This window comes from Panthera uncia, assembly GCF_023721935.1.
Source record: "Panthera uncia isolate 11264 chromosome B3 unlocalized genomic scaffold, Puncia_PCG_1.0 HiC_scaffold_1, whole genome shotgun sequence".
NCBI lineage: Eukaryota > Metazoa > Chordata > Mammalia > Carnivora > Felidae > Panthera > Panthera uncia.
This window is the reverse complement of record NW_026057582.1, coordinates 125,478,938-125,505,542: the sequence shown is the minus strand read 5'-3', so window position 1 is coordinate 125,505,542 and position 26,605 is coordinate 125,478,938. Positions and strand designations below refer to the sequence as shown.

Sequence of the window (26,605 nt, the reverse complement as noted above, 5' to 3'; positions counted from 1 at the left end):
CTTTCCAGCCACTTAATGCATTATGTCAGCTGATATGATATTCTGAAATATGAGCCAGACTGATATAATTGAATGATATGCCTCAGAGCTATAGGACCGTAAGTGAAATTAGCTTTGTTAGGTTTCAAGAGGCATTGGTATGCAGTTTGCTCAAGAGCATTTGTATCCTGTATTATGTCAGGGTGTAATTTACCTTAATACCTAAAAACACATTTTAATAATAATCACATTAAATTGGGTTTATCCATTTAGAATTGGTACTGCAGTTCTTAAATTTATAGACTATGTCAACATGAGTTATATCCTGAAGGTATCTGCCTTAAAAATCTATCTCAATGATATCTTCATTTTGTCATAAAAAGTGAATAGGAAGTAAGAAATATATTAAGATAGTATATTGCTACACTTTACAAAATCACAAATAGTGCATATAAGGTTATCATGTTTCAAGCTGGCAAGTTACCCAACACTTACAACATCCTGTAATAATTATCTGCTGCAGACTCTGACGTCACACTAAAGAATACCATGCTTTTAGATTCTCTTCACTCTGGGTTGCTATGGTATTATGTGTAGCTTTTCAGCACCATAGACTCCACATGGGAAGAGAGTATAGAGCTTCCTGATAATGCATTCTTCTAAATTATCCTCGAATCATCTCGTAATGTATTTGAGAAGAAATACCGCCTTACCCTTCAGATTTGAGTACAAATCAAGCAAATAAGAATCTTCTCAATGTTATCAAAGAGATTACAAATGTATATTTGTGCCTGTTAATTAAGAGAAACGTTAATCTGTACTTGTTAATCTAATATTCTGTTGGTTTCTATCACACCCTCTATTTTTGAACAATCTTTGATAAGCAGTTTTTATCCAGATGGCTTGTTTAGCAGTTACTTCTGCCCAGTGCATGGATGCGCTCCACTCCACAGGGATGGCCCGGGGAGGAGATTGCTTAATAGCACTGCTTTCTGAAGCTTAGCAGAACATAGGAATTGCTCTCTGGGGTGTGGAAAGGAGATTCGGCCCAGACTTAATACGTACTGCTTCAAGATAATGGAAATTGCCTCATAAGGTTAACTGAAATACCAGTCCCCACAGCAAAATTAAATCACATAAATGAATTAAAACTGGTGTCCCTTGGTAAAAGTGTCAGAGAAAGCAGGAGGAGCTGGGGGAGAGTGAGGTGTAGGGGAGAGAAACACTGATCATCTGGAATCCTGACACGTTGAATGACAGCTGCTGCAGAGATAGACCAGTTCCCAAGGGCCATACCTCACCGCTGTTTTCCTTGTCCGTTGAAAATGCACTGGTCAGGATTCAATAAAGTTGATTATACCACATTGTCAAACATCAATTTTTAGTTACTCATATAAATAATTCACCTAAATAACATGTTTTTCAAACTCTGAATATGTTATAAGCAGATATATCAAAGCATCCATTTTCTTCAGTTGTTTATCTTTAAGAACTTAATCCATCTCTTTCCAGTTATATTTTTAAAATTTTCGAATTCCCCTATCTTTTAATCAGTTGTCTCTATTCATTATAATACTATTGCTGAAAATATTTTATAATCCACCAACTGCTGTCTGGATTGTAAATGGCTTTAAATAATAGTTCTGTTCCATTGAAGAAACTTTTGTAGATTTAAAATGTTCTGATAACCCAATACAAATGCTCTTAAAGTGAAAAACATGTAATACATAATTGTTTTTCGTCATTAACTCATTGCAGTTCTTTGAGACCCATCATTTTACTTCTTGGCAACTCAGGCTGCGGTTCCTTCTCTGTCAGCTTTTTCCTCATTCTGGCTTTCTTCTGAGTCTCAAAATGGCTGGAGAATAAAATGCTTCCTCCGTTGTCCTTGGAGGAATGCAGGAGCTTCCCTCACCACCACGGAACAGCTTCTCTACTTAGGATCTGATTAGACATTCCTGGATCCCCTCACTGTGGTGAGGGAGGGAGAATGCCTCCATACTCACTGGCTTGGCTTGGACCTAGTGCCAAGCAGTGATTGAAGTGGAGTCAGCCACCTAAACCACAAGGCTGTTACACAGGAGACCTAGGATGACTGTGCTCTCCAGGAAAATAGGGATGACCTCTTACATTTGTCTTGTAGCTCAAATGATGCCCAAAAGGACTGTATATCTAGAACGTACACCACAAGATATCCATTTCCTTATTTCCTCTAATAGAGTTCTTTTAGGGAAGTTGAAAAGCAGGAATAAGATGATTAAAGTCAGACCACAGATATTTAATGAAGACCTTACCAGCAGCCAAAGAAATGGAGCAGGTAGCGGTAGAGCAATAAGGAACAAGTACTTGGTGAAAACAAAGCAGTAGAGCTGAGTGCTCAGGAAGCTGCAGTGAAGGAGTTGCCCTGGTCACTAGTTCAGGCCCTGAACTAGTAGGAGTGCCTCTGCCACAGGGATGAATGACTAGGCTGGTCTCAAGCAGTTTCTTAAAATAGCTCCGTTATCTCAGTCCCCAGTAGGAGATGCCTTGTGTTTTAAGTATCTCTCCCAGTAGGTCCAAGCAGTAAGACTGAAAACAAGTGACATAAGTCTTCAGTTTTATATGTATTTCAGATTTGAGTTGATCTTTTTGCTTATTTGGGGGTTGATATTTTTGCTCCTAATGAGTTGTGTTACAAAATTTATTTGTAAAACCAGGACTAGGGAAAACCTGTTTCATATTTGTACCAGAGTATTTTGATGACTCTTTACATGTTAATGAAGGATATTTCCTTTTTCCAGGGAATGGATTTGTAAACTCCAGAGCTTCTCCAAATTTGATTGGAACTACTGGTGCAAACAGCTTAGGCAAAGTCATGCCTACAAAGTCTCCCCCTCCTCCCGGTGGCGGCAATCTTGGAATGAACAGTCGAAAACCAGATCTTCGCGTTGTCATCCCTCCTTCAAGCAAGGGCATGATGCCTCCCCTGGTACATTAAATTTTTCTTCACCTTAATTCTTTGAGACACATTTTATACAGCCAGACTATGTTTTCCTTTGGAATTTTCTGTACTGCCATAGAATCTAGACCCTTTCCTAATGAATGTTTCTATTTGAAGTTAGCGTTTGAAGAGGCAAAGCTATTTTAAATACACAAAAATCAGATTATAGAAAAACAGGATGTAAATATGCCGAGTGGTTATTTAAAATTAAAGCTAAATAAAGAGAGGCTGTTATGTGTAAGTTTAGTTTTGCCAGGCAGGAACCTTTGCTCAGAGATCCCATCACCAGATTTATAAATTAAACCTGACTTAGGTGTTTCTTCTCTGTACTTTGCGTATTTTCAGTAATCAATTACACATGCTTTTCTGTAGGAGAAACACTAAACCAGGTTTTAGAAAATTCTACATACCAAAGAGAACCATTGCAGAGTAGGGAACAGTGCATCAAAACTGAATGAGTTATTCTCCAAATAATTTTTGTTTATTCCTTCTCAGATCACCTTCCCATTTAATTCTGTAAAGAATACAGGTCTCTCCACTCCAGCCCTTAGCAATGTCTTCATAGTTCCAGCCTCATATGCTTTTTAATCCTATATTTATGAAGAAGAGTATATGTATCCCCTTTAGCCTCTTATAGAAAAAAATTAGAATATGTTTTAAAACCATTCTTCGTATCACTATTGTTTGACTAACAGTGTGATGTGCCATGTGTCCTTTCTGTGGTGCAGCTGCTAAACTCACAATTTGATTTTTTTCGCTAAGTGAAAGTTGATGCTGTCAGGCTTTAGATCATAATTCTATGTATGTATGATGCTTTGTAGATTCCCAAACATCTTCCTATGCATTGTCCTATTTGACTGTCAATTATACTGTAATTTTGGCTAGGTAGAGATGAGGAAACTAGTACTTGTCCAGGGTAATACAAAAGGGAGCCAGGACCATAATCTTTTAAGTCAAGAAACAAGCAAGTACTTTTTCATTTGGAGATAGAAGGCTGGAGACCGTGTGGCTCCCAGCCTTACAATGAAAATGAGTAGGACAGACAGGTTCACAGTTCTCCGTGGATAGATCGTAGTGCTGAGATTTCATGGCAACCAAGTGGCCCGGGCTCTAGGGAGAGACAGAAACTGCAGGGAGAGGACATTTGAGCACTGACTTACCTGGGTAAGACACAGGTAATAAGAGTTAAGCTCAGATGATTGGTGGATTGCTGGAGGTCAAGTGTTCACTGGCAGGACAGTGGAAAACCCCTAGGGCTGTGATACAGGAGTCGGAGTTCTTTGATAGGCTTTTTCTCCGTGAACCCCACTAGGTACTCACAGAAGAGACTGGGGATACTCTGAAAAAGTCTGTGTAGCATACAAGTGGGAGAGGGGAAGAGCAGCCACCGCACTAGGGATAAAAAGTTTTGCCTGGACCCTTTTCCCCTTTCTCTCCTATGGACCAGAAGTCTGTGAGGAGATCAAAAACAGAAGGTGTCACCCTGAAGGCACTGGTGACCTCCTATTGTATCTGGAGAAATGGAGATGGAAAAAGATCTCAGCCCATGGTGGAGGAGCAGGGCAGGGTGACCGAGAAGCACTGCGGCCTGGGGCACGGCACCAACAAGAGAAGGCTTCATACTGAGAATGGAACAGTCACTGGGGAAAAAACAAACTGCCCCTGACAAATCAACGCTCACATCTTCCCAGAGGGATTTGAGGCCCATGGTGGATGTACTGAGGGTAACCATTGCAACAGTGAAGCTCAAACCCAGCCCAATTCCTAATTAAATGAACTCAGATCATACACTAAAGACCTAGCAAGAGGAAGGACCTGTAGGTCAGTGGCGTTACCCAAACTGCAATACAAAGAGAAAGAGTGAAAATAAATGGCGCAAACAACAGCAGAACAAAGCCTTCAAGAGCTGTAGACTTTTATCAGGTGGATTAACATGTTTGTAATTGGACTTCCAAAAAGAGAAGAGAGAGAACAGAGCAGAAGAAATATTTGGAGAAATCATAACAACACCAAGTAGGATAGGTACACACACATTCAGACTGCTAAAAGCAAAAGACAAAGAGGAAGACTCTTAAAGGCAGCCAGAGGGAAGAGACGGAAGAACAAAGGTAAGAATTTATAACATACTTCAGAAACTACACAAGCTGCAGAACAGCGGAGTAACAAAGTACTGAGATCCAAAACAAAACCCCCTCAACCTAGAACTCTGTATCCAGCAAAAATATCTTTCAAAAATGAAAGAGAGAAACTTTCTCAAACAAAAAACCTGGAGGATACATTGCCGGCAGACCTACTCTACAAGAAATGCTAAAGGAAGTCCTTCACAGAAGGAATATGATACCAGCAAAAACTTGGATCTATACAAAGCAATAAAGAACAATGGAAATGAAGTAAATGAAGATAAAATAATTTTATAAACATTTTATTTTAGAACAATTTTAAATTTCTACAAAGATTACAAAGATAGGATAGAAAGCTCTCCAAACCCAATTTCTCCGATTGTTGACATCTTGCATTAGTATGGTACACTTGTTACAACTAACAAGTCAGTATTGATACACTGTTATTAACTGAAATCCATACTTTATTCAGATGTCCTTAGTTTTTTTTTTTAATTTTTTTAATTTTTTTTTTTCAACGTTTTTTCTTTATTTTTGGGACAGAGAGAGACAGAGCATGAACGGGGGAGGGGCAGAGACAGAGGGAGACACAGAATCGGAAACAGGCTCCAGGCTCCGAGCCATCAGCCCAGAGCCCGACGCGGGGCTCGAACTCACGGACCGCGAGATCATGACCTGGCTGAAGTCGGACGCTTAACCGACTGCGCCACCCAGGCGCCCCAAGATGTCCTTAGTTTTTAACTGCATGTGTTTTCTGTTTTGGGATCCCATCCAGGACACCAGGTTACATTTGGTAGTCATGTCTCCTTAGCCTCCTCTTGGTTGTGATAGTTTGTAAGACTTTCCTTGCTTTAATGACCTTGACAGTTTTGAGAAGTACTGGTCAGGTATTTTGTAGAATGCTCCTCAGTTGGGATTTTTTTCTCATGATTAGACTAGGGTTATTGGTTTCAGGGAAGAAGGCCATAGAGATAAAGTGCCATTTTTATCACATCATATCTATCATTATTGGTAATTCCTATCGATGGTAACCTTGGTCACCTTGCTGATGTAGTGTTCCATGGGTTTCTCTGCTGCAAAATTACTCTTCTTCCTTTCCAAACTGTCCTCCTTGGAAGGAAGTCCCTATGCGAGGTCCATACTTAAGGAGTGGGGAGTGAGGCTCTACCTCCTTGAGGGCAGAATGTCTACATCAGTTATTTGGAGTTCTTCTGCACAGGTGACTGATCTGTTCACTTTCATTTATTTAATAATTTATGTTAATATGGACTTATGGTCATTTATACTTGGGGTTATAATACTTCTAAATTCTGTGAATACCTAATTTTACCAATACTGTCTTACTCTTTTGCTCACATTGTTCTAGCTTTAGCTATTGAGGACTCGTTGGGTGGTTCCTGTGCCTCTCTCACACAGTCATCCTCATGGGGTTTTTTTGGTGGCGGGGAGCATGGGGGAGTTGCTTGAAAATTTTTCAGGTAGTACAAAATGCTCTAGGCTCATCCTGTATATTTCCTGCCCCAGTGCTAGAACCGGGCATTTCTCCAAGGAACCTTGGTTCCTTTTATTGGAGAATGGTATTAGAAACCAAAATCTGGGCATTTTCCTTTTTTAAAATTGGTCCAAAAGATCACCAGCTTTCTAAGCAAAAACAGTGGGAATGAATTTTGTACTTACAGCACATGTAAAAATAAAATACATGGCAACAGAAGACAGAGAGGCAAATCATAAATACACTGTTATAAGCCCTTAACCTACACCTAACGCGATACCTATTTGAAAGTGAACACTAGAGAAAACATACCATACAAACATTAACCATAAGAAGGCCAGCATAGCCATAATGATTCCAAACAATGTAGAGTTTACAGTCAGGAATATTACCAATGATAAAGAAGGACAGCAGCACATAGTCCAATTTCCAAGAAATATCTTTTTAAAAAAATTTTTTTAATGTTTATTTTTGAGAGAGAGCGTGAGTGGGGGAGGGGCAGAGAGAGAGGGAGACACAGAATCTGAAACAGGCTCCAGGCTCTGAGCTGTCAGCACAGAGCCTGACACGGGGCTCAAACCCACGAACCGTGAAATCATGACCTGAGCTGAAGTCGGACACTTAACTGACTAAGCCACTCAGGTGCCCCTAATGTTTGTTTATCTTTGAAAGAGAGAGACAGAAACACAGAGTGCAAGCAGAGGAGGGGCAGAGAGAGAGGGAGACACAGAATCCGAAGCAGGCTCCGAGCTGTCAGCACAGAACCCAACTTGGGGCTCAAACTCACAAACCTCAAGATCATGACCTGAGCCGAAGTCAGGCGCTTAACTGACTGAACCACCCAGGCGCCCCAAAGAAATAAGTATCTTTAATGTATATGCACCTAACAGAAGACCTTCAAAATTTATAAAGCAAAAACTTATAGAATTAAAAGGTGAAATAGAAAAATCCACAACTGTACTTGGAAATGTACATAAACACGTGAGTATGCCTCATGATAAACTCCTCAGTGAAATACTGGTAAATAATTTTCATCAATGTGTAAAAAGGGATAGTGTATCAAAACCAAATGGTTTCATCCCAGGACTACAAAAGCTGGTTATATGAAAAATCATCCATATAATTCACTGTAAACAGAATTCAGCGTTTATGATAAAAACAAAAATTTTTCAGCAAACTAGGAAAAGGTGGGAACGTCTTTAACCTAATGAAGAACATCTACAAAAGTCCTACAACTAAGGTGCTTAATTAAAATAAAGGGAAAATACTGTATTTTATTAATTTAGGAACTAGGCAGTGATGTCTGTTCTCACCACTCATCTTCAGCATTGTACTAGAAGTCTCAGCCAGAACAGTAAAGCAAGAAAAATCACTAAAATGTATACATTTTGGGAAGGAAAAAATGAAACTGTCTCTATTCACAGAAGACATAATTATCTATGTAGAAAAGCATAAAGAATCTATAAAACCAAAAAACAAAACCCAACCTCCTGGGACCAGTCAGTGAGTTTAGCAAGGTCATAGGGTACAAAGTCAATATATAAAAGTGGATTGTATTTTTATACGAACAATGAATAACTGGAACTTGAAATTTAAAAATCCCATTTATATAGCACCAAAAATTAAAGAAATACCTAGATAGAAAGCAGACAAAATGTGTTCATGATTTGCATGCTAAAGCCTACAAAACAGTGTTGCAAGAAATCAAAGGCTTTTATGAATAGGTACGTTATGTTAATGGATTTGAAGACTCAGTATCGTATGTCACTTATTCCTAAGTTGATCTATACATTAAACTAATCCCAATCAAAATCACAGTAAGCTATTTTGTAGGTATCAATAAACAAATTCTAAAATATATATGGAAAGGCAAAGGAACTATAATAGCCAAAAGTTTTGAAAAAGAACAAAAATAGGAAGATACTACCTGGTTTCAAGAGCTGCTATAAAGCCATGGTAATCAAGAATGTGTGGTACAGGCACAAAGATGGGCACGTAGATCACTGGACAAAACAGAGAGCCCAGAAAATAGACCTACACAAATACATTCAGTTGGTTTTTGGCAAAGGCAGTAAAGCAATTCAGTGGAGAAAGGATAGTTGCTATAACTAACTCTGTTGGAACAATTCAACATCCATATGCAAAAATAAAATCTCAAAGTAGAACTCCTACCTTATACAAAAATTAACTCAAAATGTGTCATAGACTCATGCAAAATACAAAAACCCTGAAACTTCTAGAAGAAAACATTGGAAAAAACAATACACCACCAAAAGCATGGTCCATAAAGAAAAGGTTGATATATTGATGCTTATCAAAATAGTTTCACTATCAAAAAAGTTTTACTCTGTGAAGGCCCTATCCAGAGAATAAAAATATTAGGAGAAGCTGTTTGCAAATCACATATCCAGTAAAGGACTTGAGTCCAGAATGCTACAACTATGCATCTATTAGAATGGCTAAAATTTTTAAAAATAAAATCATAGGGAATATAGTCAGTGATACTGTGACAGCATTATTTGGTGACAGATGGTAGCTACACTTGTGAGCACAGCATAGCGTATAGAGTTGCTGAATTGCTGTGTCGAACACCTGAAACTAATGTAACGTTGTGTGTCAGCTATACCCAAGTAAAAGTACCCAACAAAACCAAAATACTAAAAACACCCAAGTTCTGGCGAGGATGCAGAACAGCAAGAACTCTCCCACATTCGTGCTTGGAATGCAAACTCATACACCACTTTGGAAAACAGATCAGCATCTTTTTATGAAGTTCAGTATATACTTGTCATACAACCCAACAATTCTCTCCTAGAGAATTTTCCCAAGTGAATTAAAACTATGTTTCTACAGAAATCAGTATTTTTCATAATTGCCAAAACCTTTGAAGACAACCTAAATGTCCTTCCAGCAGATGAATGGGTGGATGCTATGCACACTGTGGAACATTCAAAGGAATACTGCTCAGCAATAAGAAAGGATGAGCTATTTATTCACAGCAGTATAGATGAATCTTAAATGAATTTTACTAAATGAAAGAAGCTGGATCCAAAAGACTACATAGTATAGGATTTCATTTACATTTCCTTCTGGAAAATGCAAAGCAGATGAGTGGTTGTTGCCAGGGATGGAGAGAGGAGTTGACTACAAATTTGAGGTGAATTTTTGAGGTAATGGAACCATTCTGTGATCCCGTGTTGTTAGATGTACGTATGAGTCGATGCTTGTGTTAAAATCCGTAAAAACTATACAATACATAGAGTGACTTTTACCATATGCAGTTAAAAACCAGGATTCCAGGGGAATTGGAGACTGAATGCAGACCGTGACATGTGAATATAACTGTATCACAAGTGGGTGAGATGATGGCACTGAAGGGGATGAGGAAGAAAAGAGCTCCCAGTAACTTTGGACATTGTTTTATTCTAGGTAGAACAAAAAAATTGTAGGAAATCATTGTGTTCAAGATAGTAAATTTGTTAACACACTCAAAACAGTGAATACGTTATAGATAGAGAAAGCCAGATTTCTCATTTTTGGGGAAAAAAAAGTTACAAATAAGCAAGGTGGGTGTGGGGTTGGGGGAGCTACAGTGAACCCTGTGTTTCTGGGTTGCAGTTGGAAGTTTCAGTGTGGTTTTTTTTTGACATATATAAGTAGAGAAATATAAATGTATATACACGTGAATAGTACGTACCGTATGTTTCCTAGCTCTGTCTGCTGATAGGCCCTTGAAACAGTGACACCTGGTAACTGAGTACAGCTAGTGCTGGATCTTTGTCTCTAAACATTCTCCAACAAAGAGAATCAGGACTCCTTGGAGAAGTGATTGTAGAGCTGGAGTGACGAAAATTCAAGATGAGTCAGAGAGGTGCCAGAGGATAAGGAAGTGCAGGTGAAAAGGTCACAGGAACCAGCCTTTCAGAAGAGTTCCCAGTGGCCAAAATGAGAACAGTTTAAGTAACAAAATAAGTAATAGTAGATTTGGATTATTACCCAAGGAAAAAAAATACCAAGTCTATTACCGATACGAGTAAATTATCGAATAAATGAATGGAGATGGGACAGCTCTTCCTTAGAGAAGAATTCTAATTAACATATGTGGACAGAAAGAGCGAAATAGCAAATCATTGTTATAACACTACAGTACAGAGACCAGGCCAGGCAAGGTCAACGGATGTTAAAATGAGTGATCAAAAGTTTAAGGAAAAACAGGGTATTTGCACATCCTCAAAATGCCTCTCCCCAAATAATTGTTGATTACAAAGGAAAGGTGGTGATTTTTGCAGTGGAGAATGCTCGAAGACGTAACCTTAACCAGGCAATCAAGCTTGACATCACTGGTAATGAGATGGCATGTCTTCTGATATGATGTGCTAAGAGGGTCACAGTCACCTTCTTTGGTATTCTTGCAAAAATCCACGCTCTTTATCTAACTGAGAAAATAAAAGACCCACATTGTGGGACATTCAACAAGATATTCGACCAGTACTCTTCAAAGTTATCAAGGTCATGAAAAACAGGGAAAGATGGGAGGGAACTGTCGAAGACTAGAGGAGACTAAGGATGCATGACAATTAAGGGCATATGGGACGCAGGATTTGGTCCTCGATCAGTACAGGGACATGGTGAAGAAGACCAGGGAAGTCCAAGTGAAGTCTGTAGCTTTCGTTTCTGCTTTGGTCTTTTTATTAGTTTTGACAACTGTAACATGTTTCTTTGGAATGTAAACCTGGATGGGGGGCGGGGGGGATCTGCTGGGGTGCAGTATGTGATGCTATGCTCTGTTTGTAGCTGCTTTCTAAGGGTAAAATTATGGCAGGATACAAAGTGAAAACTACATACATACATAACAAAGAAATATACTTTACCGCGCCCCCCCCCCCCCCCCCCGCCAAAAAAAGGAGTTCAGAAAAAACATTTAAGCATTTTGGATAGTCACCTTTCAGGAACAAGATGTGAAATGCCTGCCACTGTTTTTCAGAAATGAAAACCATAGGAAGGTTCATTTAAGACTCAGAAATATGTTTATAAGAATTAGCAGTAAACTGCAGAATTTAAGACAAAACTGCATTTAGGCATTTAGCAACTGGTCAGGATCGCTGGTCTTTTTTACACAGATCATGAAGCATCTTTGCAGAATACTCAAAATTTGCCATATAAATAATTTTACACCCTTTTCCCTGAGTTTAAAGTGAAAACTAATGCATCACACACCCATAGTATTTTGATGTGAATCTTATCATTGGAGATGTGTAAAAATATCTATAACTAAACAGTCGAAGAACATTTTACCCATATTTGAAATAGCATTGTAGACCAAGTGATTATTTCTCAGAGTAGATGACCAGCCTCCCTGTTTTATAGTGTTTGCGGATGAACTTGCTTTCAGATTGGGATTTCATGTATCAGTGGTGCCTATAAAGATACCTTCCATAGATTGACAAATTTGACTTACTCAAAGTAAAATAAGGAAAAAACTAGTTAGCAGATGATTTCTAGCCTAATGTTTTCTAGATGCTTAGAAGAAAAGGAGCGAATACATTTCATTCAGCTCTTTTCTGGACATGATTTATCAGTTCACTTCTCTTCCAGTCTCATTTTCTTCATAAGTGTGGCTTTTCCACAGTGAAATTATATCTATGAAAATGGTATTTGCAGATGATCTATAAATCTGTTATTTAAAATCGTTACTAACAAATGTTTGAGTTCTTGTTGTTTCATAACACTGTGCTAGCTGCTGTGGGATAAGGAAACAAAATAATTTCTGCTGACCAAAGAGCACACATCTAGAAGATGAATAATGGACATGTATGACACAGTGGGCTAGGGACGGGAGGATGAAGTATTCTCAAGATTTCAAATATAAACTGGTATTGTGATGAGGAACTCCTTTGACATACTGTTGCAGCAGCTGGCTGTGTGTAGGTGAGGCCAGCATAGGAGCCGATGAAGCCTGGGGGGAGTGGTGTCTTTAAAGCCTGTCTTTCTTCTGAAATCAACTACCAGTGAAGAAACAAGTAATTTAGATTTGTATTCGTTGCATATGTATAATCATCTCTTGAGAGTTCCAAGTAACTGCCAGTGTCCAAATAACATGTTTTTCTAAAGAAATATTTTATTTTTGAGTATCAACAGTCTTAGTAACTCTTGTATCCCTCTTATGTGCTGAGTACAGTCGGAGGAAGAGGAATTGGAGTTGGTGAGTGTGCCTGAAGGGAGTTACAAATGATCTAGAAAGTACTAATTCTCTTAAACGTTTTTATCTAATGAGTGTTCCCTTTGTTACACAGTTTTTCTTGTAGTTACTAAACACTGCAAGCACTTTGAATAACTGAACCAAGCTACTGGAACTACAGAGTCTGTCTCGTTTCTCTATGTATAATTGTGTATCTTGACCCCTTTCGTTTGCTGGAGGGAACACTGGAACAGAGCCTTTAAAAACAAGAGTTGTCAATGATCACAAGACACTTACTTGTTAAAGATTTTTTTAAGGAAAGATACAAAATACCGTATATAGTTCCCCAAATTATTAACATGTTTTTAGAAAATGACCTCACCCTCGAAGTTCCTCAGATTGTAACACATGGTCTTGTGCCATTTCTCTTTCCTTCAAAAAGATGACATCATTTTTGGTGAGGTCACCTTTTTCAGCGTTGGAATTATTTCATACTATCTGAGATGATCTGAACCATAAGGGGGTTCCCTGTTTACTAAAACGAATGTAATTTACACAGATTTTATACTTTTGTCTAGCAGGAGATACTCTGCTCTTAAAAGTAGCTATTACTTTTTTTCTGGAACAAATGATTTCTATTGGCTTTTCTTCTAGAAAGTAAATCTGACTAAAAAGAACTTTCATTTGATCTATTCTTTGGGAACTAAACTCCCAGATTCACAGAAATGATCATATGAATTCAAAGTCAGCTGCTAATTGGATATTTATAAGGTGGAAAAACTTGAAAACGTTTTAGTTTGTAGCATGGACAAATGTTCAGATTGCATGAGAGCATGGGGGGAAGGCATCTGTTGGTTGTATTTGTATTTTATTATTACATATATATGCATGCTGGTGTGTTTTGCACAGTTTTTTTTTTCTTTTTAGATAAGGTCTGTGCTCTGTCCTTAAAATAAGAGATCATTCTTTAACTTTGTGATCACTCACAGTTTTAGATGTGGTTTTCTATTTAGGTAAACTAAAATATATTAGTTCGCTGACATTGTGGTGTTGATTACATCATGTGTAGATTCGGACTTTCTTCTGGGGAAATACTTTAGTGATACAGTAATGATTAGAAAACGGAAGTTTAAGTTTATAATTCAGTATAAAATAATTCATCTTAGACTAGTTACCTTAGGTTGTCAGGAGTGCTTCCTTTCAATTCTCTAGCAATATGCTGCCCTCTAGTGGTTTCACAAGTTGCTTACTCAGAAAAGTCAATGCCATGGAGATTAGGATCTTTTGATGGCTGGAACCAATATATTGGTGTTCAGTTATGCACGCACGTCCGTGTGCACGCATACACACACACACACACACACACACACCACCCCTTCTGGAGTTCATGCCAGGAAATTGCCATGGAGATGAAGCTCTGGCATGGATAGAACCAGGCCAAACTGGGTCATGCTGTGTTCTTTTGCCTAGTATTTGACTCTTGAATTTCCAGTGACCAAATCTTAGAACAAATTATATACACCAAAGTATATCTCTACCTCAAAAATTCATTAAAATTATTAACTTGATGCTGAGATGAAAGTGTATTTCCCAGTTACCATAGAGTGACTTCCACATTCCTTAAAATACACCCCAGTTACAGAATCTCAAAGATAAATTTCTAAATCTTTGTAAACTACAAAATGCAGAAAGCATAAAAGGTATTTGTAATTAAGAAACAAATAATCCGAAACTATAAACAGTTCATATCCTTTATAACTTATGCTGAGTCAGACTCTTAAATTTTTTTTGGTGTTTATTTTTGAGAGAAAGAGAGAGTGTGTGTGTGTGTGTGTAAGTGGGGGGGAGGGGCAAAGAGAGAGAAGAGGCAGAGAATTAGAAGCAGGCTCCATGCTGTCAGCACAAAACCCGACTTGGAGCTTGAACTCACAAACTGTCAGATCATGACCTGAGCCAAAGTCAGATGCTCAACTGACTGAGATACCCAGGTGCCCCTTTTTTTAAAATTGTTTTTAATTGCTGAATCAGACTGTAAAACTTAATTAGTTTTAAATGTGGAGCTCTGTGGTCAAAACCAAAATAATAATTACAAACACCATCTATTAGCATTTAGGAAGTGGTTCAAATTGATTTGAACTCTCAGATATAATCATGGATGGCTCTGACCCAAAGTGAGGAAGGACGGACTGGTGCCTTGGGGCCTACACTAAAAACTCTTCTGGTAAGAGCCTGGCTACATAGATTCCTTGAGCAGCCTTGCTGTACTAAAACACCTTTACTTCATGGTAGCTCCAGGGGGCATACCTATGTCAGAAGGTATAAATATATTTTCCCCCCTCTTTTTTTGTTAACCAGTTATAGAAATCTTGGGAGGGTTTCTTGGGACAATAAAGATACTGTGTTAACATCTGTATGGTACTTCAGTTACCAAAGCACTTCCCACCTATGATCTCAATAGAGCTTCACAAGGTAGGACTACAAGATCACTGTCTTCCCTACTGTACAAAGAGGTGCAGAGAGGTTAAATGATTTCCCCCCTACTTAGGAAATAGTGAATTTGTGACAAAAACCCAGGTGCTATAGCCACATACTAAATGGTCTTTGTTAATTAGAATAGAAACTTCAAGATTGGGTGGAAAATACAAACTAAAAAGAAATAAACAGATCTGGATCCGAATCAAATGATCAACATTCAAGCATCTAACTCTGGCCAAAGGCCTTCATCTGATTACCCTTTGGAAATGGTGATAGAGAAGACCGAATCACACTCTTGAGTCTTCATAATCTTAAGGGCACTGATTTGTGGTTTTATTGATATGACTTAGACCCCCAAATGTCAGTTATCAGGCTGTAATTTCATTTAAAATAATAATAACCCTGGAGGAGATATGCTTTGTCCTTCTTGTGTGCTGACTGCATGGATCAAGGAGTCTGTTCCTCTGATCTTTGTTTTGGAGTGTTCCCTTAGGCCACTGTGGTGAGAAACTGCTCTGTCATCCCCCAACATGTACTGGAGTGGCCATCTTAAACTGACTTGATTATTCAATATTTGATTTTTTTTTTTTAATTTTTCTTTTTAACGTTTATTTATTTTTGAGACAGAGACAGAGCATGAACGGGGGAAGGTCAGAGAGAGAGAGGGAGACACAGAATCTGAAACAGGCTCCAGGCTCTGAGCTGTCAGCACAGAGCCCGACGCGGGGCTCGAACTCACGGACCCCGAGATCATGACCTGAGCCGAAGTCGGCCGCTTAACCGACTGAGCCACCCAGGCGCCCTGATAGTTGATTTTTAAAATTCATTCCTAGTGTAGATAGAATACCACGTAGATGGAGTCAGTCAGCAAGCATTTAATTTCGCTCCATTCACAGCTCTACCAAAAGTATGTTAGTCACAAGCTCTCTCTATGCAAAGCCTCTCCTTTCAGAAGAGTTGGGGACTGAGGGATGCATATCCAAACCTACTGCTAAGAAATAGGTCACTGGGTGGGTGATGTTGACAGTGGAGGAGGCTGAGCACGTACGGGGGCGGGGTAAGTGGTGTGTGCGCAGTGTGCGGGCACATCAGCTGCAGGATCACCGGGAAGGAAATCTGAAAGCAAGCTGTACTTCAGCAAGCCGAGACTTAAAACCATGTTAACATGGAAATGCTGCAGCTATAAGTAGTTTTGATCCCTAAACTCATGGACTTACGTTGTCTGTATACAAATGACTTTTGCTCTCTTCAGGTCTTTAAAACCCAGACGTTTATTTCAGGTAGCCTGGCGGTTTTTGTAGCGCCATTGAGTCCTTATTTATGTGAACACATAAAAGTGTTATCACCCATAATGCAAGTTTCTGTTTTAAGGGTATATCCTCAACATCAATAAACTCTGAAAAAGACAAGGGAAAATTAATAGTTAACTGTGTTCCTTGAAATTAAACATTTAGTTATTCCCATTAGTATTTTTAAAGATTTTTTTCACATTATCACTGCTTTAAGAAATGATGACATTCACATCATAAAACTGTGAAAAATGTCACTTTTAAATTGAATGTTATTTTTAAAATACTAAGTCTGAGTATAAATACTCAAATAATGACACTTTTTCTGCCCTCTCACAGAATACCCAGAGGATAAGCAGTTCTCAAGCCACTCAACCTCTAGCTACCCCAGTCGTGTCTGTGACCACCCCAAGCTTGCCTCCACAGGGACTGGTGTACTCAGCCATGCCGACCGCCTACAACACTGGTGAGCCTGCTCTCGTGCCTTTCGTGGATTTTAGTTTTGTTTTGTGATCAGCATGTGCTTTTGTGATTTTTTTTTAAGTATATTGATCGAAATAAATGATTTCCAGTGTTTTAGATTCACATTTGGATGTATTAAAAAAAACAAATACTAGCTTTGAAAAATGTACAGAAAATACATTGACTGTAGAATGGTTTCCCGGCATCGACCTTTACTTCCCCCTGACAAAGAAACAGGCGGCCGTTCTCACAATTACGGCCCGTGCGTCAGACCGAGGAGGATGGACTGTCGTCGTTTCTCATCGCACAGTCCCTCACTCTTCCCAGCTGTTGAAGGAAGAGGTTTTTCTCTTCATGCCGTGTTAGCCAGCTTGGGGAAGATGGAGCCTTCTTGCACTCAGGACCCCGCAGGGCAGTGGATGTGTCGCTGTGCCGGGCACGTTGTGTTGTCCTTCATGTGTTTGTGCCCCGGGAGCAAGACCAGGCCCTTTCTTGTTTCTCCTCAGAGCCAGTCACTCCCCTTTTGGGAGAGGAGCTTTTCACCCATTTATGTTTATTTAGACGTTTCATTTTATTTTATTTTATTTTATTTTTTTAATTTTTTTTTTTTTTTTTTAACGTTTATTTATTTTTGAGACAGAGAGAGACAGAGCATGAACAGGGGAGGGTCAGAGAGAGGGAGACACAGAATCTGAAACAGGCTCCAGGCTCTGAGCTGTCAGCACAGAGCCCGACTTGGGGCTTGAACTCACGGACCGTGAGATCATGACCTGAGCCGAAGTCGGCCGCTTAACCGACTGAGCCACCCAGGCGCCCCGACGTTTCATTTTAAAATCCACTATTTCGGGGCGTTGTTAAGAAAAGCTACAACTGCTGCCCTGAGTGCAGGGGTGCGTGGAGCCGCACAGACTGTGTGGACAGTCGTCCACATACATCTGCCCTTCCGGGGAGAGGCAGGAGGTGTGTGGCTGCACTTTCACCGGCTGAGAGGCAAGCACCCGATGCTTCAGAGAAGGAAACGGTTAAATTTTACCTTGTCAGTTATGAAGAGACTGCAGTATAGGGCGTATATTCCTCTCATGATTCTTATAAGTAGACTGTAATAAAAACCAGCTAATTTTAGACTTCAGGGTAAATGCTTTAGCACAGTGTTTTCAAACTGCTGTCTGGAGCTCCCTGAGGCCACTGATACATTTGATTGTCACTTTAATTGCATGTAGTGCACTTAAAACAAAATTGTAAAAGATTTTGTTGAAAAAGCCTTTTAGAAAAATGTTGACCTTTTCTAATCGATATGAAAAAGAAACATGTCCGAATCTACTAAGTGCAAAATCTAGGGTAAAATAAGAGATTACGCATTCATAGAAATTGTTTCATTCCACTGATGACCAGCTAGCTGTATGAGTGACAGTATGCTAGGGACATAGCTTTTCTCCCGAGTTTCTGCCAGCTAAGGAGCAGGACATACCTGAGATGGCAGCTATGGAAGTAAAGTCCTCAGTGGCCGAGGTTGGCAGTTTGCGCTCTGAGACTTGAGCATGTGAGGAGGAAAGAGGGAAATCTAAGAGCTAGAATGTTCCAGAGGGATACTAGCTGAGAAGATGGGGCTTGAACTGGTATTCAAGTGAGAGTAGTTTACTGAACACTTCATGATGGGTTTTTCAGTATACTTAGAAACTCCACTATGCTTGTTTTTAGAAATGCAGTTGGATTCGCAAGAACGTGTTTTTCTAAAAGTCCAGAAGGATTCACCAAAACATAAAAATGGAGTCCTGTTCTCTCAAAACCATCAATCACTTGGCTTCAGTCTGATTCCTTCTTTTAACTTAGACTTTGCACTCTTTTTCAGAGCATATATTTGGCTTAATTTTACCATATTATCTTTAATGTATTTAGTTGCCCTTTTTAAAAATATAACCGTTTTCATCTTTCTTTAGTATATCATCTGGCTTTCGGTACACAGAGTCAGACTCGTGCCAGATGGTCAATAAAGGGATAAAAAAATGAGCAACATTTCAAAAAATACAACAGTTGTTATGCAGACACTTCCTCATGCCCATCAGTAAGGTCACTCCCAGCTTCCTAGACTTGCTCGTGCATCCATTCAGCACATACTTATCAAACACCTACTATGAGGCAGGTACTGGGCCAGGCACAACAGGAGTGTGGCTAGTAGTGGAACTTAGGGAGTGTTGGGGGAGAAAGACACAGGATAGACAGCTCTCGGAATAATTTATTGTAGTCATATTAAGAGCTGCATTGAAGCTTTGACCTAAAGGAGCACAGGTGACTAAGCCAGGCAGAGTCTGGAGAGTGTTCCAGGGAAAGGGAGCACTGTGTACAAAGACGAGGAGATAGGAGCATGACGGGGAGGACAGAGATGGTGGAGGGCAGTTAGAGTTGAAACTGTAGAGGTAAGAAATTTAGAGGCCATGTTGAAGATTTTGGATATTGAGAGTGCTGGGAAGCCATAAAGTTTTAAGCAGAGAGGTAGCATGACCATATTTGTTGTTTTAAGATCACATTGACTACAGTGTTCAGAGGGGCAAAACTGCATGCAAGGAACCCACGTGGGGGGCTGGATCAGTGGCCCCAGTGGCGGATACTGATGGCTCGGACCGGAGTGGTGCTGGTAGAGCTGGTGACTCAGGCAGGATGGAGAGACAGTACGTAGAATTGAGCAGCCTTGGTGGTTGGTGGTGGAAGTAGGAGGGAAGTATCAACACCCACGGGCTTCTGGCACCAGCAACGAGGTGCAAGTCGGTGCCGTTTATCAAGATAAGGAGGAGGTTTGGAGGAAAAGAGGAATCCAGCTTGGGTGTCAAATTTGAGTGGTTTGGAGGGACATCCAGATGGATGTAGCAAGTTAGCAAGTAGGGGGTTGGGAATACTGGAGGTGGAGAGAGTTGTGAGGCGCAGGGGGGCGCTGTGGAAGGCAGCGGTGCTCAGGTGTCCCCGCACCAGCCAATGGGAACGCACCAGGCGGTCAGGAGACCGTGGCATGAGGAGCAAGCGTAGAGGCAGGCGGAACGCGAGCACCGCCTGCACTGTTTCCGCTCCGGTCCTTTTTTATTGATGTTAATTTGCTAGGAAGACCAACTTATTTAAATACCTCTCTTGAGACATGGAAAAGCAGTTGAAACTAGAAGGGTTTTTGCCACCTCTCTTTAAAACTAAATGGAAAAGACAAGTGTTAATGAAGAACTGAAATAACTCTATGTGTGAATGATACCTCATGTCCTAAGTCTTGGCCGAAGTGACTTGTGTCTGAAGCATTCATATAAAATAAGCTATATTATATATTGTACTCTTGTAACACTTAAGTATTTTCATGAACTTGAAATTGTTTTGCAGGCAGAAACCTTTGACAGCCCCTGTACTTTGAGCAAATGTAGTTAATCAGTTGTGTAATAATGTATGATTTATGCCACTGAGCTTGGTGCTGCATGGAAAGGGGTGCCGTGTCTTTCCTGTTGCCCTTGTACTTCAAGAACCTAAGACCAGCTGTTCCAGACTCAGCCTGACCTGTCCCTCTTCTTCCGGGGGGTAGTGCTGGGCACATTTAAAATAATGGTTATGTAGGAACATCCTTTAGCAATGGCCTTTTCATTATTTCTATTTACTGGAAAAAGTATCTCAACTTCTTGTGAGACATTAAACTTATAAACATTTAGTACAAAGTTGAAACTTACTGAAATAATCCCAGATAAGCAAATATAGCCAGGACCTGTTGGCCTCCCAGAAGAAGAACCGTTGTGGGGTTAGACCTGTGTGGTGTCTTAGGTTATGAAGTGCCTGGCTTCTCTCAAGCTAGGAGCTTCTGGAGCTACTATTTGAAAAGCCTATTTTGCACGGGCCTCTTATTACACACACGAGCAAGATTTCTTTCCTTGTTTTAGATTACTCGCTGACTAGTGCGGACCTGTCGGCCCTGCAGGGCTTCAACTCGCCGGGAATGCTGTCTCTGGGACAGGTGTCGGCCTGGCAGCAACACCATTTAGGACAAGCAGCCCTCAGCTCTCTGGTGTGAGTAGCTAGAAATTTTCCCCAGATCTCTATTCCCAACCCGTGCACTTTCTTTTTCTAGCTGTTACAGTCTTCATGCTGTTGACTTTCATGTGACTGTCCTACAGTGATTCTTTTTTAGGTGGTACAAGTGTTTGGAGAAAAGATTTTCTTTATGATGATTCTAGATAATAGCTTGGATACCGAGCAAACTAGGCATTCCTTGAAGAAATTGGGGGAGCAAGCCTTCTCTTGTATGGAGGTAGAGAGACACATAGTAACCAAGGGGCACTGTGGCACCGATGTCACCCGTATGCACCTCCTACCTACCCACCAGTGATTAAGCCACCGGTCCCAGCTCTCCTTCCCAACCTCTATATCTGATTCCAGTGTTGGAAAAAGGCAGCTTTGAGGTATTCAGGCCCACCTACCACTTTTTTGGGGGGTTTCTCTGCTTTGGTGATTAGATAAGGGATAGAAAAATAAGTGGCCAACCCTCATGGAGGCCAGCTGGGTGTGCTTTTCTGTCTCCTCTGCTGAGATGCTCTCCAGCTACATAGCCCTATTGCCGTCCCAGTTCTGCAAAGGCTCTGTTCCTTCTCCTTCCTGCTAGCGATGCCTGACTCCCCCTGGGCACCACCATACATTCTCTCACTCAGATCCCCTCACCCTGCCCATAACGGGTGTTCTCTTTGTTGAACTCTGCTTGGTGAGGTACAGTGTGTGCAGCGAGCCAGCTGGGATCAACCCACGTGAATCCCCATAGCCTGATTCACACACAAGATACCAAACCCCTGCCATTCCTCCCCTGCTATCCACAGAGAAAGCAAAGGTTATTTTCCTTCATTTATTTTCTTTGCGCGTTGGCCTTTGAGGTGTCTGTTCATCCTGAGGAACACACTAAAAATAGCCCCACAGAAGCAAGTGGAAGTGGCTTGGCACTCAGGATGGGGGAACAGGCTGGACGCCCACACTGTGCTGTACTACTCTGAGCAAGTTAGCCTTTCCGAGACCCTTTCCTCACCTGGAAAGTAGGGTGATGTTACTGAAGAAACCAAGGAAGAGAGGAAGCGGAACCCAGGCTGCCGTGTCGTTCCTCTCTCGTCTCTGCTGCACAGCATCAGACACTGACACTGCTTTGGATACTTCACCTGCTAGAGTACCACGGGTGCGGGTCGAACTAGCCTCTAAAGCTCCCATCTGTCCTGTTCTTTTTCTTCCAAGGAGAGGTAACTAAAACCAGTGTTGGGGAATTCTGACAGCATTTCGGTCAGGCGGTGTCTGTAATACACTCCGGTTACATGGCTGCGCTCACAAACCACTTAACGTCTTTTTTTTTTTCTTCCTTCAGTGCTGGAGGGCAGTTATCTCAGGGTTCGAATTTATCCATTAATACCAACCAAAACATCAACATTAAGTCAGAACCAATTTCACCTCCCCGGGATCGAATGACCCCCTCAGGCTTCCAGCAGCAGCAGCAGCAGCCGCAGCCACAGCCGCAGCCCCCCCAGCCCCCCCAGCCCCGGCAGGAAATGGGGCGCTCCCCCGTGGACAGTCTGAGCAGCTCGAGCAGCTCCTACGACGGTAGTGACCGGGAGGATCCGCGGGGCGACTTCCACTCTCCAATTGTGCTTGGCCGACCCCCGAACAGTGAAGACAGAGAAAGCCCTTCTGTAAAGCGAATGAGGATGGACGCGTGGGTGACCTAAGGCTTCCGGGCTGGTGTTTGTACGTGGCGTTACTGCAGTGAACTGCCCTACATATCTAAATTGGTAAATAAGGACATGAGTTAAATATATTTATATGTACATACATACATATATATCCCTTTATATATATATATGTATGTGGGCGTGAGTGTGTGTATGTGTGGGTGTGTGTCACATACGGAATCAGGCACTTACCTGCCTCGTAGATCTGCAGATGTGCGTCCCATGGCAAACAAAGCACCCTGTAGGCGGAGTCTAGTCTGGCACTTCCTTGGACTACTTGTTTCATAAGATAACCAGTTTTTGCAGAGAAACGTGTACCCATATATGATTCTCCCACACTAGCTTGCAGAAACCTAGAGGGCCCCTACTTGTTTTATTTAACTGTGCAGTGACTGTAGTTACTTAAGAAAAATGCTTTGTAGAACAGAGCAGTAGAAAAGCAGGAACCAAGAAAGCAATACTGTACATAAAATGTCATTTATATTAATTACCCAGCCTGGCATGGGTCTCTGTTGCAGAGGGGTGCATGGGAAGGGCTGTTGATATTTTAAAAAACAAAACAAAAAAGCCCCACACATAACTGTTTTGCACGTGCAAAAATGTATTGGGTCAGAGAAGTGATCTTTAGCTAATAAAAAAGAGAGAGAGTAGAAAACACGCATGAGATATTCAGAAAATACTAGCCTAGAAATATAGAGCATTAACAAAATAAATTAATATATTAAGTTATAATTGGACTATGTCAGAAGTTTCTTTTTACATTCATATCTTAAAGAAACTGATTTTAGCTCATGTATATTTTATATGAAAGAAAACACCCTTATGAATTGATGACTATATATAAAATTATATTCACTACTTTTGAACACATTCTGCTATGAATTATTTATATAAGCCAAAGCTGTATGTTGTAACTTTTTTTTTAAGAGAATAGCTTTATCTTGTTTTAACTTTTTAGTTTTATTTTAAGAGGGGAAAAAAAACAAAACAAAAATATCTTGCAAGCAGAACCTTGGAAAAAAAAAGCCATGAACACTTATTATTCTATATGTAAATTAAAAGTTGAGCCAAACTCTTTGTGTATATAGCATCTTAAATATATTATCACCTTTGATGTAAGTACCTATGTATTGTATGGTCACCAGATTAAAAAGTATATTTTTGTGGATTGCCGCCAATTTGGGGGGAAAAGGCGAGATCCTTATCAAGTAGAGTATTCACTGTTTAATATTTACTATTTTGTTAAATATACTGTACTTTGGATTTTAATTATTAGCCCAGTCTTTTTCGGAGGATTGTATAAAGGGGTTTCTCCCCTCACTGGTGGTGAATGTGTGATGTTACATTGTAATCTTTGTGCTGTATGGGTTGAGCATCATTATATATTTTATATGTGTACATAAATAGCAAAGTGGCAAAAAAAAAAAACTGGTGTTAAGTTCATCTTGCATAAATATAAAATGTGTTGTAACAGATTTTATAAGGCATTATTTAAAACTTGCCTTTTGTGAGGAAAAAAATATAGTAGAAAAAGCTGACCTAATTTAACTAATATTAGAGATCATGGCAAAATAGTAGATGAGCACAAAGGTTTTATAAGTGGTAAATGATTAGGGAGAAATAATTCTGGGGGGGAAGGGATCTTTTCTTCCTTGACCCTCTAAAATCGAATGATGCAGCTGGTTACAAAATCCTACCATCCTGAACTCTCTGTGCAGTGAAATGACACTTTGGTGTGGGGAGAAATTCTCTTGTGGGCAGATCCTCGGCACGGCCTGCCGTCCTAATGGAGCCCGTGCTGCACTCAGCTTAGCTTCTGAACAAGGCCTTACTCCTCCTGCAGGAAGACAGCGAAGGCGTGATAGCAGGTTCGTGCGTTTCCTGGGCTTGTGCCACAAACAAAATTCAAAGTCCTGTATATCTTTCATCATAGATTTTTTAAATACTCCCTTTCCTGAGAAACTCAAAATAAGGGTTTAAGAGTTGCTGCTATTTTGTATTTTACACTTAATATTGAGCAGCTACCTACAGTTTTTACTTATGTTTTGCTTTTCCCCCTAAATTGCCTTCCTTTTGACAATTTCCTCATAATGCTATTTGTGACAAATCATCAGCCAGGTTTCCTGACTGACACATAGGTATTAGGTACAGGATAAACCTGTGGCGTTCACAACTAAAAAAAAATGGAATTCTGTTTTAATTTTTGATAGAGGCCAAAAAAGGGAGGGTGATGTGCCGTCTCCTCGTCAGTATAGACATTTGGCTTGTCCTCAGAAAGGATTAGTTTTTCGTTAAAATGTACTTCTTTTACTGAACTACATACAGGCACATTTCTTCATAAGGTCACACTTAATTGAAACAAGACAGTCTCCCAACACTGAATTTCCAAGATGATCCTTACCACTTTGTAAACCATTTATAGCTTTGAAAGTGTTAAGTGATTCTTCCGTTATTATTTATGCATGTTCATGAACTTCTGCTGTACATTGGAATAGGAGTTAACACATTCACATTTACTGTCTATTTTCTTGTGTGCCTTATGAGATGGCTTTTCTGACTGTATCTCAATAGTCTTTCTTTCTATGCAGGTTTATAATCAGTACAACTACTGTTTTCTAAAATAATAGTACACAAGGCTCGGAGTTTGTATTTCAATTACACTGACCAAGTAACAATGTATTCCGTTTTCAGGAAGTGAATATTTGACTGTTAACCCTCTTCCTGTATGCCCAGTGAGACGTGGAGCATACGGACTTGACAGACACCCCTCACCCAGACACCATGTACAAACACATACACATGCACATCTCCTGGTGGAAACCAACTCAGAGCGGGGAAGACACGAAGGGTGTTTCTTTAGAACCGACTTTTCTTACCGTTTTAGACTCATGTGTTTTGTATGACACCATCACAAGAAAATTTTATCCTTCAGATGAAGTATTTTATTACTAAAAGACAAAAACAAAAAAAGCTTAGAGTACACCGCACTGGTTGAAGTACAGTTTCCCTCCGTGCGCCGCCCGGCACGACACTGAGAGCAGAGCCACCATCGTATGTCTGCAGATGGTCCCGATCAAAACTCCATCTTTTGAGCCCTAATTCTGTCCATTGTGTTCGAGACTAAATCAGGGGTTTGTTCTAAAAGAACAGTATATGTTTTACCGTTTCCTTTACCTATAAGGACAGCTAACAAAGCATTAACATATTTTCTTGATTAACCATCATGCGCACAAGAAATACATAGTAAATAAGGAACCAGAAAACTCCTGGCGTCGGATCATGAGAAGCTAGATGAGTAGAATGTGAAAAAGATTTTACAAATGTAAAACTTTTATTTCTCTGTAGAAACTTTCTTCACTTTGCTGTGCAAGAAGACACTGCTTTGCTATATTTAAAATGGCTTTTTTAAAAAGAGATTTATGTATTTGGTAAATGTTTGTAGTCAACAGTTCACACAAGAAGCTGTACACGGTTTGATCACGTAAAACCGTTTGGCGGCACAAGCTGGACTTTGTTGCCATCCTTGAGATGAACCTTTTAAGAAAAATAAGTTAATCTCAATTTTTCCCTGAATGTGTTGTTTTTTCTTCATTATACAATAAATATTATAGTGAACTTTTTATCAAATGGTTAAGAAAATGCTAGAGGTTGTTGTAAACTATTTGTATCCTGCACTCACTACAGTAAAGACGGACTGGCTTTTCCTGTGTACTCCAGACTCTGTCGTGTTTGCCGCCAGTCGGCCCCCTCTGTCCCCCCGAGTCCCTCTCCTTTCCCTTCCGCTCACAGGCCTCTCCCACCTGCAGATCTCCTTTACTCACCTTGAGACTCGGTCAAGGAGATCACCGTGGCGTCTCACCAGCCTCACCCGTAGCTGCTCCCGGGGCCTCCCCTTCTGGGCTGCCCTTGGCCC

General features: G+C 40.3%; 1 protein-coding gene across 3 annotated transcripts in view; it reads left to right on the top strand.

The window, feature by feature from the left end:
• MEF2A (myocyte enhancer factor 2A) overlaps positions 1-26,265 on the top strand; it is a 38,021-nt gene extending 11,756 nt beyond the window's left edge. For 2 of the 3 annotated variants that reach the window (XM_049614026.1, XM_049614024.1), the window contains exons 4-8: positions 2,760-2,947; positions 12,750-12,773; positions 16,853-16,979; positions 20,875-21,001; positions 22,332-26,265. In XM_049614026.1, the coding sequence (XP_049469983.1) occupies positions 2,760-2,947; positions 12,750-12,773; positions 16,853-16,979; positions 20,875-21,001; positions 22,332-22,689 (824 nt within the window). In that variant the 3' untranslated portion in view covers positions 22,690-26,265. The remainder of the gene's footprint in view (positions 1-2,759; positions 2,948-12,749; positions 12,774-16,852; positions 16,980-20,874; positions 21,002-22,331) is intronic. The other variant, XM_049614025.1, reaches the window with a different exon arrangement.
• The last annotated feature ends 340 nt before the right edge of the window (positions 26,266-26,605 follow it).